Raw genomic sequence first — 12,203 nt, forward strand, 5'->3', positions numbered from 1 at the left:
TTTGTCATTATCAAGTTTCTCTGATGTTGTAGATTCCCTATGCGTTATCTACCCTATGCTGACAAGGTTTACTACACGAGGTAGGTGGTAAGGAGATGTTACCTAACAAGACTTGATTTTCTTTATGATGTTATAGTGTCTACTTCAGGACAGCCCTGTCCAATTATTTCTACAGACCAAAAACTATGTAGCCAGGCTATATGATATTTAGTTATTATTATTCAATCTGCAATCTTGATCTTTATCACTACCGCAGGTGATTGTGTCCCTAAGGTATGAGAGCGAGTAACTTAACATAACCTCCACCAAGGCCTATGGTGTGAAGCAATGGAGAAATCGGAGCGAACTATGAATATATTATGTATGAATGTGTCGATTTGTGAGGTACTCAGGTACATTTAAATGCACTGGACTTTAAAACCTCCGTACCTCACAAGGTACGCGACAAATGTTACAGATCTTAGCGCAACCAGAAGAAAGGTCAGCTTTGGATTGCCACGCTGAGTGAATTTAGTCTTAAGCCGCTTTATATATATACTGGATATATATATGTGTATGTATGTGTGTGTGTGTGTGTGTGTGTGTGTGTGTGTGTGTGTGTGTGTGTGTGTGTGTGTGTGTGTGTAAAATTTATATAGAAAAAACCTTCCTCCACTGGTTTCTGCTGCCTGAAGCACCCAACATCTCCTTGCTACACATTTAGAACAGGTGTTATCTAATTGCCTACATTTGTAGCTGACTGTACCTACTTGAAAAATTGTAAAATATATGTCTACCCCAGCCTATGATGACAATTCACCATGCAACCAAATTACCTCCAATGTTGTATCAGTGCATCTTCTACATCTAGAGCAGGTTGAGAGTTAACCACGCCCACTGTTCCATCTTGACTGTTGGCGACCAGTAGCACCCAGTGCTGATTCCGTGACATGTTCACTGGCATCAGAATCCAATCCAGAATTCGTGTACGTCAAAAGTTCCTGATGCCATACAACAAACGGGACATAAACGTAATGAGTCTACGATTGAGTTTGGTGTTACGCCTCTGCTAACAATATTCCAGCAATATCACGGCGGGGGACACGTGAAATGGGCTTCACGAATGGGTCGGCGGAGTGACACAGGACCCCTTTAACCTCTCGCTACCCCACTGCCCAATTGTAAAGATGACCTGACGCAATGTGGGGAATCGAACCCGGTCTACGGCTTCACTAGCGAACGCATTAACCACAACGCTGTCCCACCACCCTCGTATTCATGGAGCAGTTTCAAATCGCTATAATATGTATTAAGAACACAATTATTGCATCTAGTTGCACCTTTGGCACCCGCCACAAGAACGCACAAACGTTCACGTAAACTGGCCGTTTGCATGATGTATTTTGCTTTACATTTCGCTCATTTCAGCTTTACCGTTTTGTGATGTAGTGTTAAACGTTGTGTTCATTTCAACTGATATACATTGTACCCGTAGATTCAATAAGGAGTGGAGTACCATATTTAGACGGGCTATATTTGTACAAACTTGGTCTTCAGCAATCAATGTTTGGAATTAGAGACAACTAACTGGAAGGCTCGCTAACTTATAGAATCCCATTTGCGTGGACCAGTCCTCATGCTGTTTATCACGGGATTGCTTGGTACAGACTCGATTTATTTATAGATCGCCGCCTTCTAGCAGGAGTATTGCTGAGTTCTGTTTCACAGAATATTCCTTATATCCTTTTTTCTGCTGTATTTATAAAGGATACTAAACGACCTTCCTTGTAATACCAGTTTTATTAAACGGGTTAATGATTTGGTATCAAACAAGGGAAAGCGAGTTTGATACTAAATCTTTAACGAGTTTAATATAAATGATATTTCACGGAAGCGAGTTTAGTATTCTGTTTATTACTCGCCAACATAAATTGACAGCAACTGCCGCGATATTCCATACAGTGTGATCACTCTCAGCTTTCCGCGAGTCAAGCAAGGGCTAGTAAAATTGCGACATCGACATTAGCATTGTGACATCACAACTTTGAACCATTTTGACGTCATTCGCCAAGCGGTATTACACTAGTGCAATATTGTCGTAAATATATTACACTGCAGTGTCTTCAACGGGCGAGTAATAAAAGAGAATTGGCTGTTGCGTCGTATCTCATGTTGCATCTCATCTCGTCAGAAGATGATCATATCTTGTCCAGCCCTAGCGTGTGTATAATTACTGAGAAAAGAGTGAGTGAGTGAGTGAGTTTAGTTTTACACCGCACTCAGCAATATTCCAGCTATATGGCGGTGGTCTGTAAACAATCGAGTCTGGACCAGACAATCCAGTGATCAACAACATGTGCAGCGATCTGCGCAATTGGGAACCGATGACATGTGTCAACCAAGTCAGCGAGCCTGACCACCCGATCCCGTTAGTCGCCTACTGAGTAAAGAACATCGCCATCATTATCTGTAGTGCTGTAATCTCCGACATGTTATTAACTTGCCTCTGTTGTTGTGCACTACATAAGATTGCACTGCCATAGTTACATCTTCGTACTGGTTTTGGAACTGTTAATATTAGGATACAATTGTTAACTGTAGCACAATTTGTGGTGTTTGTTTGTTTCACACCTGGTTCTCTTACAGTCTCTTACAGTCGGAATTCCTCTTTCGACACAATAATACGAGTATATTCCTCACCCCTTCATTTAGAGTGAGTGTGTATGTTCTATGTTCTATGTTCTATACCTTACATGCATGTACAGCGTACTCTTCTTTTTCCCAAAGATTGATCAGGAAGTTATTTAAAGGCTGTAAGAGAGGATTCACTTAATGCGAGGCACTTCTCGGATGTTTGGCCACGAGTACAAATGTATAGGTACATCTTAAAGAGAGCAACCAACCTGATACGACTAATAATAAATAATGTTGTCTCAATAAACTGGCTCTAATTCGGTGTTATTTAGACGTTAATTCGATGTATTAGTGCATACATAAATAACATGTAAAAAAAGATATGTTCATGTCTCCCTGCCCATGCATTAATGACGTGCATCTATTGGTACATGTGAATTCAAACCTCCGTCGCTGCTCAACACGACCTGGTATCACCAAACTTAAAACGCAACAAGCACCGACCAGTCGTATATCCTTACCAGAAAATAGCAGGACACGGTTGGACACGGAACACAGTTCTTGTATCAAGTCACCACAGTGGTAACGATTAATAAATTCTGAAAGATACTACGATCGGCAACAATCTTGCTTAAATACTTTTAAAAGACAGCCGACAGTTAACAATAAACTTGGAAGAATATTCTAAAAATTATGAGACTGTTCAATTTGACTGACGGGGACATTGTTAATGCATTGTTGTGTTTGTGAAGCAAGCATGTTTCCGGATTTTCGGATTACGGATATTACAAAGGACAACACAGTAGGTTATTTAAAACAGTTACACAAATACGATAAGAATGTTATAACACGGGGCAATGATAGATGTACATGTGAACAGTGATCAGTCTGTCGCTTGCACGACAAAACACAAACATTGTGGAAACTCACTTTGCTATTCCCTTTACCCCTTCTCGTACATGCAGTCCGTTTTATGAACATGAATTTTGATTACACAGTTATTGTATATGGTGCTTGAAAGATGTTGAGAATGTCCTCCCACTCAATCGTACATCTGTCATTGCATCTCCACAATGCTCTGACGAGGACCAGGCCAGTGGCGGATCTCCCGTTCTTCTCCTTCCACTTGGTCAGCATGTGTACAACCTGCATATACAGTGACCATGGGTGTCTAACTTTACCTTGCTCCAACGTAACGAGAGTAAGTCCAACTCCATACCAATGTGACTTGCAACTCGTCTGAGATTTTGTGCAGATACAGGTGTATCCAGTTGGTTTTCTGTTGCAACATGTGCATGGTTCCAAGGTGTTTGTCCTACAAATATCATATCACACTGATCATAGTCTGTACCTGAACGTGTCGTTTTATGTATTAGACTGACATTCAAAATACACATACATGATTAATTTGTTAAAGTGTGTTAATTTTGTAATATTGAAGTCCAAGAACAGAAGTAGTCGAAGATGTATTTAATATACCGGTATGTATCAAGAAAACATCTCGGAGTACGCATAAAACGATTGGACCTGATACAGTAATATTAAACAACAATACGTCTTTTAGATAAGAGAAATTAAACGTACCTCTACATGTCAACCGGTTCTCGTAGTGAGAGGCAATGTAGTTGTTTGTATTGGATAGTCTCTGGAACCCAAACGAACACTATGAAATATATTCCTTTGGGCATGTAGAATTCAAATAAAGAAAGCTGTCACTTTGTAGGGCAATGTCAGAGAGAGAGAGAGAGAGAGAGAGAGAAAGAGAGAGAGAGAAAGAGAGAAAGAGAGAGAGAAACAGAGAGAAAGAAAGAGAGAGACAGAGAGAAATATACATACATACGCACACACATAGACACACACGCACGAACGCACACACAAACATACATACATATATACACACACACACACACACACACACACACACACACACAAATTCATACATACAAACATACATGGATACACATGTAGATCTACCTGATATCGGGGCCTTGACCAGCAAAATGGTATGTTTCCCATGATGTTTTTGTTTCTGTCGAGATCAAATGTACGTGTTTATGGCTCAGTCATCTGTTGCAATGGGACACAGACAATTCCTTATATATTGGAGTATAGGGGGATTCCCCACCTTGGGTGTCGACTGGCCTTGTGCATATCGATACCAGTCAATTCTAGTATTCACTGCGGATTTTCGGACCCCGGACAATCTTTCTGATATCAGCTCGACTGTACAAACACATGTAACCACTCACTGGGTCGATTTATTTTCAGTTGCATTAAAGGACGTGTTTGAGGTGTGGGCAGATTGAGTTAGCTTGAATATTCTTCATTATATTGTATCAACGCCCGGATTCTCGGATTTCGTTGTGGTAGCGAAGTCAGCAGCACCTCAAACGGGACTACGCATTCACTTACGCATATGTTGTTTATTGTGTATTTGAAAGCTAAAATTTTGATTGAGTATTTTAACCACGTATGAATGCGCACAACTACACAGTGTGACTTCCCAGTCCGAAAATCCGACACATGTCAATGAAGGTTATAAATAACACATCGCTATATGTGACAGCAGAGAGGGTTTATCCTTACTTTGTCACCAGGTCACCGAGGATAAATATATGGGTGAACATGAAAATAATTCAAAAAAAGAATTAGTAGTGGTTCATTGTACAACTGGTCGTTAGTTATCATATGATGAGTTCATTCAAAACAGTCATGTCGACATTCGTATGGTGTATCGGGATTTGAAGTACAGAGCAGAAAACTAGAGGCCCCAGCATACACTGGAAATGCTGTTTAGCTACTTGTTCAACCACGATAAACACTACTTTCATCAATGAAAAGAAAACACCTACATTATTCAGACAAGATATATGTTTAGTTATTGATGAATTTCAATTTAGTGTTCCAATAAACAAGTGTATAAACAATAAACAAGTGTATAAACAATAAACAAGTGTATAAACAATGTATTCTTGTCACTGTCAAGTGATACACAAGTCAGTCTGGTATTCCAAAACTGCTTTATTTCTCACAGGATTCCGAATTTCACTTTATTTCCTTGTTATCCTACATCTCACTATTACTAACATCTGTCCCTTTCAAACAACATCACACCTCTCATACAACATGGCGCAGAGGTTGCCACTCATTTCTAACTTTTCCTGTGTGTAAGCAACATGGTGTGAAGAGTGTCTGATACTGAGATCCAAGTGTAGGGTTTGTCATATAAATTTCATTATAGTTTGATTAAATGTGTAGTACGGTTTAAGATGTTGCTGACTACACTGCCACAACGAAATCCGAGAATCCATGCGTTAACTACTCTCTCTTAGTGAATTAGTGAGACAGTGCATTCGCATAGGCGTGCAAACAGATTGTGTCTCAAGTTCGGGGAATTAGGTCGCTTGGCAAGACGTATGACTATACCAGCCCAAAAAACAACACAGCCCTTGAATAAAATAAACAAGGAGTGACACGATGATTTGTACATTATCATTCCATAATAGTATGGATTACAATAATAGTTATCAATCAGCTTTCAAAGTAAATAAACACTGCATGTAAATTCTTTTCACATTAATCACAACGCAATACAATAGCTCAATGTACTACATTTCAATCCAATGGGCGTTCATGTAGCACCAACCAGCATAGTGCTCATAACGCAATGTGATATTCAGGGTACCCGATACACTCCATGCAACCTATACATCGTTCATTCTTCAACAGTCACTAAACAGCATAGTGTTAGCTCGTAACTCAACAAGTAGGGTACCTGACACACTCTATACTATCCAGATATCATCCCCATGTCCGTGCATACAATCTGCGTTCTAAAACAGTCATTACACTTCATAATATTTGCACGTAATGCAATAGGTAGGTTACCCGACACACTCTATGCCATCTACAATAGCCACAAAACAACGTAGAGTTAATCATTATCAAATAAACAATCCTAAATATCACCCCATGTGAGTGTACATACAATGTGCACTCTACAACCATCACTAAACAATATAGTGTTTGTATATAAAGTAATAATACGGCTACCCCAGTAGCCACTAAACAATGTAGAGTTAACAATTCATTGCTGTTACAATACAAACACGAAATACAGAGTAATTGAGAAATAATTTAGCGACGCCACGTTCTTCTCAATCAGTGAATGAGTGAGTGAGTGCATTCTTGTAGGCATGCTGACAGAATGAGACTGTTCTGTTTTATACCATATGGTGGGCAATACCAAAGCTAACTCAATGTGCCCACACCTGAAACAACAAACAACCCGGCCCAGTGAGTGGTCACGTGTATTTGTACCTTTACCTCAGATGGAAAAGGGATCGTCCATGTGTGCGTGTGTGCGTGCGTGTATGTATGTATGTATGTATGTATGTATGTATGTATGTATGTATGTATGTATGTATGTATGTATGTATGTATGTATGTATGTATGTATGTATGTATGTATGTATGTATGTATGTACCTGAGATGATTAAAATACTTTTCAAAGCTTGTCATACACCTGATAGACAACTCAAAAACATTTCAAAGTGGAAATGTTGCGTCGTCATATCGTGATGCGGGGGGTTTCCCCAATGCGGAAGTATTTGACTATATCTTGACACACACGGAGTTTACACATTACATGTATATACCTCATAGTCATGTGGCTGTGTCTCGTTATGCTGTCTGTGCTACCCGTATACAGTGAGTATGTTAGTGTATGCATGAATGTAGATCGACATGTGCCACTGTCCAGTGTACCATGACGGACGCGCCTATTATGTCGTGCACCGTCGCAAACACCCACTCTCCCACGTAGTCCCTACCTCTCTATGTCACTCACATCATCTCAAGATCCCTGTGATTGCATATACATAGTTCACCTCTTTTACGACTCTCCCTATTACGTATATCCCTTATGCTGTCTCACTCTTTCAGTCTCTCTCTGGCCCGATTCACATGGATATATCTTCAAATTTTAAAGTAAAATTTCCTTTTGCCATTTTCTTTCTAGTTCATCTACTAATACTGTGTCTACTGCTACTGCTACTGCTACTGCTACTGCTGCTGCTACTGCTGCTGCTACTGCTACTGCGGCTACTGCTACTGCTACTGCTACTGCTGCTGGCTAGCTATTCTCGAAACGTTCGTAGCCCTACGAAGTTCTCAAGCCCATTCTTAACACACTGGCTACGACCAAAGGTAGGAATTCTGAGGGCGCTACGAACGTTTAGAGAATAAGGGCCCTTGTTATGTAATATGAGGTCTAGGAGGTGAATACAACTGATAGCCGATTTTTTGGGAAAGCCAGTATCTAAAAGAGATTGACGGCAGTAGAGATTTTACTTGGTAAACTCAGGAAATTGAAATACAAAGTCCTGATTTAATTGATATAAGGCATTACATTACAGACACTGTAGCTCATATGGCTAAATGTATCGGGAGAGTAGCAGACATTGTGCCCTTCAGGTGTCCATATGGTCATGTCGTATAGCAGCCGGTCATCTTTGTTGGCAAAGGCGAGGGCAACACTTGTGCATGTCAAGATGGCAACTGCAGGGGGCTGACCTATGACAGCGACAGCAATTCTGTGGCAGGACGGCTGTTCCTTCAGATTGCGGGACTCTCTCTCGGAATGTGTCTGTTCTATTTCATACAACTTGGTGAAGAATATGCATGCTAACTCAAAATGACCGCACCTCAAACGCGTCCTTTAATGCAACTGAAATCAAACCGTCCTAGTGAGTGGTCACATGTTTGTTTCAGATCGTCCGAACGTCCGCAGCGCACAGCGCAGGAATCCGCAATACGCCAATATATATGCAGTTGTGTGTGTCCCATTGCGACAGATGACTGAGCGATACACACGTGAACTTTACCTCGACAGAAACAAAAACATCATGGGAAACATACAATTTTGCTGGTCAAGGCCCCGATATCAGGTAGGTCTGTCTATGTATGTATGCATGTATGTTTGTGTGTGTGTGCCTGTGTGTCTGTGTGTGCGTGCTCGTGCGTGCTCGCGTGCGTGCCTGTCTCTCTCTGTGGCTTTGCCCTACAAAGTGACAGCTTTCTTTATGTGAATTCTACATGCCAAAATGAATAGATTTCATTGTGTTCGTTTGGGTTCCAGAAACTATTCCACACAAACAACTACATTGCCTCTCACTATGAGCCCCAGTTGGTACATAGAGGTATGTTCAATCATATTAATGGTTTCTTTTATTTAAAACACGTATTGCTGTTTTATATATTTTGTCAGGTCCAATCCTTTCACGTGTACTCCGAGATGTTTTCTTGATACATACCGGTATATTAGATATATCTTCCACTACTTCTTTTCTTGGACTTCAATATTACAAAATTAACACACTTTAACAAATTAATCATGTATGTGTATTTTGAATGTCAGTCTAATACATAAAACGACACGTTCAGGTACAGACTATGATCAGTGTGATGTGATTTTTGTAGGACAAACACCTTGGAACCACGAACATGCTGTAACAGAAGACGAACTGGATACACCTGTATCTGCACGAGATCTCGGACGTGTTGCAAGTCACATTGGTATGGAGTTCGAGTCTGTCGGGATAGAGCTTAGACTTACTCTCGTTACGTTGGAGCAAGGTAAAGTTAGACACCCATGGTCACTGTATATGCAGATTGTACACATGCTGACCAAGTGGAAGGAGAAGAACGGGAGATCCGCCACTGGCCTGGTCCTCGTCAGAGCATTGTGGAGATGCAAAGACAGATGTACGATTGAGTGGGAGGACATTCTCAAGATTCTTCAGTGATATACATTGAATTCTTTACGGTCAAGCAACTTGGTACCTTTCTCCACAGGAAACTATCCACTTTGAAAATTACTCAGATTCCTGGACATGACAGATAAACGTAGAATGATGACTTAACTAAGCTTTGCACGTGCTCTTGGGAATGCTCACGTATTTGTACCAGACTCAGTGCTCAACCCATACAAAGTAAATGCATGTTTCACATGTCTCTAGAATTAATATTGAACCTAAACTACGATTCTGTCCTCATTGTCCTGTTGTATTTTTCATGTTATATGTTATGCATTGTATTGTGTAGTATTTTACTGCAAGTTATTCTGCTTAATCTCACGCATGTTCTTGTTTTGTGGTATGTGGCGTGCAGCATTCCGGTGTGTGAGACGTTTATACGGTTGTTTAGTCATGTGTGGTGTGTACCACAATCAGGACCTAGTTATCGATAATGCTGAAAGACAGTTTGAGAGCGTGTCAAAGAAGCATCGCAGCCTTGTGCCAAAACATATTGTTATTGGGCTTGAGTCAGTTGGAATCGAATTTGGACCCAATGTCATGGTGATCAAACAAGAAACCGTTCCACATTCACTTTGTTAGTCTCTGAGTAGTCACTGAAAGTCCATCTGTTGTAGTTCCATCTGTCGCGGATATTGATCACGGGATGTTATAACACCATATCTAGCAGAGTAAAGAGTCCTTCACAGTATTATGTCGATATAGCAAAACACAACCGAAGAGAGTTGGTGGTCAGAATTTGTGACTTTGGTGATTGTGTGTCATACAATGACGTCACGACTATTAATCTAACAAACACAACAGTCTGATTACTCCTATGTTCCAAACTCGCATACATCAAAATGCTCATTCTGTACTAAATGCTTCAAGAGTCGTATAATGTGAAATGTGTTGTTTATCAACTGCTCCCCCACGAACACCATCGAATGGTGTCGGTCTGTGGAATTGTCAGTTTGTTGTCCTGCAAACATTCTCCACGAAGTGAGTGCTTCATGTTTACGTCTGTAGCGGATTCTTCACGCTAATTAGAGATGTATTATTAGAAAGAATGAGTGCGTGTGTGAGTGTTTCCGGGGATTCCTGCATTCGTGTATGCATTATGTGTACAATACACAATGTGCCACTATTTTATGTGCTAATTTTATCACATTTTAGCTATTCTTATTCCATAAACGTGAATCCAAAACATATGCAATGGAAGTAAAGTACACATTGGTAGAATTCATAAAATTAATAATACGGCTCTCTAGTCCCAATCCTGTCGCCTCTGTCGTGAAAATGACTTTCTTTTTATGCAACCAGATCTGGACACTATTCACACATACAGTCATTGTTTCCCTGTTTATGTAACACTGTAATTGTATTTCTATGTCTTAAGTATAAAATGTTTTGATAACGTAATTTGTGGTCCTTTATAATATTCGTTATCTGAGAATCCGGAAACACGTGCCACAAACAAATCATGATGAGATGCGAGCAAGCCTGTGTTCGTGTACGTGATGCAATATGCTATGACGGATTATCGGGTTGTCGGGTTGTCGGATTGTCGGATTGTCGGATTGTTGGGTTGTCGGCTTGTCGGATTATTGTTTTGTAAACATATTCCATTAAGTCGCCGCCTCACACTCACCGAACTGTTTGACGACTTCATGTTAAGTCATCGGGTGAACTTTGAACACTCACAGACTCATGAAAACAACGGGCACATATCTCCATTGTGTGGTGAATCCTGATCTATACAGATTTAAAATGAACAGCATTTAATATAATATAATAATAATTTAATCTGTAACTAAAATCATCATCGTTAATCTTCAAATCGAGAGTCAGAAGATATGACAGTTATGTTGCAAGATGTTTTTATTGGTGTCACTTTAGCTGCACATTATATGATAGTCGGCAAACACGCGTCATTACTTACATAGATTGGTTTTACAGTACGTTCGTAAACATTTAGAGGATAATGTATCATCTTTGTCAGGATTTCGATATATCTACACGAAACTGGTATTCGTTATAAATATTTAATTATGAATGTAAATAAATTGGATAAAGAATAACGTGTGAAATATCTCCCAGAAACAACCAAAATTCCTATGACAAAGTCTGAAAGGTACCATCTTTTACCATTTGTTATTTGTTCAAACAACTGCACAAACGTACACCTCACAGCGATAGCAATGATAGAGTAACGTTTAAGCACTTTCCAAAATATATGGACAAAGAACTGATCATGTTCCAAGTCCGTAATCAACAAACGTATTCATGATGTCTCGACAGCACTCCAATAAAACATGTCCTGCGGCATCTCAGGTTGTGAGACATGGGTCATGATAAGAAATGAATATGAAAATCAATATTTTCAACATTTTGGTGCGTATAAATTACGACATTATCACCCACGGTGAAGACAGTGATAAATAAACTTCATATGTGACATCATTTCCAAACGTCCTTCTGTTCATGTCTGTATAACTGCTAAGTGTGCGTATTTGTCCTTTTCTCTAACAGCCAGGGTACGGATGCAATTGAAATGGGTTGTGGTGGTTTGTGCCGATCATGTCAAACTGTAAACGTTATATGACTTACCACCCTAATTCTGCAAAGAAGCGAGATAAACAACACGAATATAACATATTTTCAAACTTCAGTACTACTGTTCACTATTTTGTTTTGTTTCGACAGCCTAAGGTTTGCCAGCATTAGATACTGAAGTCTTTTAAGGCCTGCTCAATATTTGATTGGCTAGACTTAGTCATTGTAACCACGTGTTC

General features: G+C 39.9%; 1 protein-coding gene across 1 annotated transcript; it reads left to right on the forward strand.

Annotated features, from left to right (window-relative positions):
- The first annotated feature begins 7,258 nt into the window (after positions 1-7,258).
- On the forward strand, positions 7,259-9,450 carry LOC137273349 (uncharacterized). The gene is made up of 4 exons (XM_067805959.1): positions 7,259-7,324; positions 8,387-8,562; positions 8,754-8,814; positions 9,095-9,450. Exons 1-4 carry the CDS (start codon positions 7,282-7,284, stop codon positions 9,418-9,420), a joined length of 606 nt encoding a protein of 201 aa, XP_067662060.1. The 5' UTR covers positions 7,259-7,281; the 3' UTR covers positions 9,421-9,450.
- The last annotated feature ends 2,753 nt before the right edge of the window (positions 9,451-12,203 follow it).

The sequence above is a fragment of the Haliotis asinina genome, chromosome 2 (genome assembly GCF_037392515.1).
Source record: "Haliotis asinina isolate JCU_RB_2024 chromosome 2, JCU_Hal_asi_v2, whole genome shotgun sequence".
In the NCBI taxonomy this organism is placed as follows: Eukaryota; Metazoa; Mollusca; class Gastropoda; order Lepetellida; family Haliotidae; genus Haliotis; species Haliotis asinina.

Bases quoted from the DNA above. Each gene is read 5' to 3' on its own strand.
- LOC137273349 (XM_067805959.1), top strand. From the start codon at position 7,282: ATGTGGCTGTGTCTCGTTATGCTGTCTGTGCTACCCGTATACA. The intron at 7,325-8,386 runs GTGAGTATGTTA...TGTTTGTTTCAG, and splicing joins GTCTGTGCTACCCGTATACA to ATCGTCCGAACGTCCGCAGC. The intron at 8,815-9,094 runs GTATGTTCAATC...TGATTTTTGTAG, and splicing joins GCCCCAGTTGGTACATAGAG to GACAAACACCTTGGAACCAC.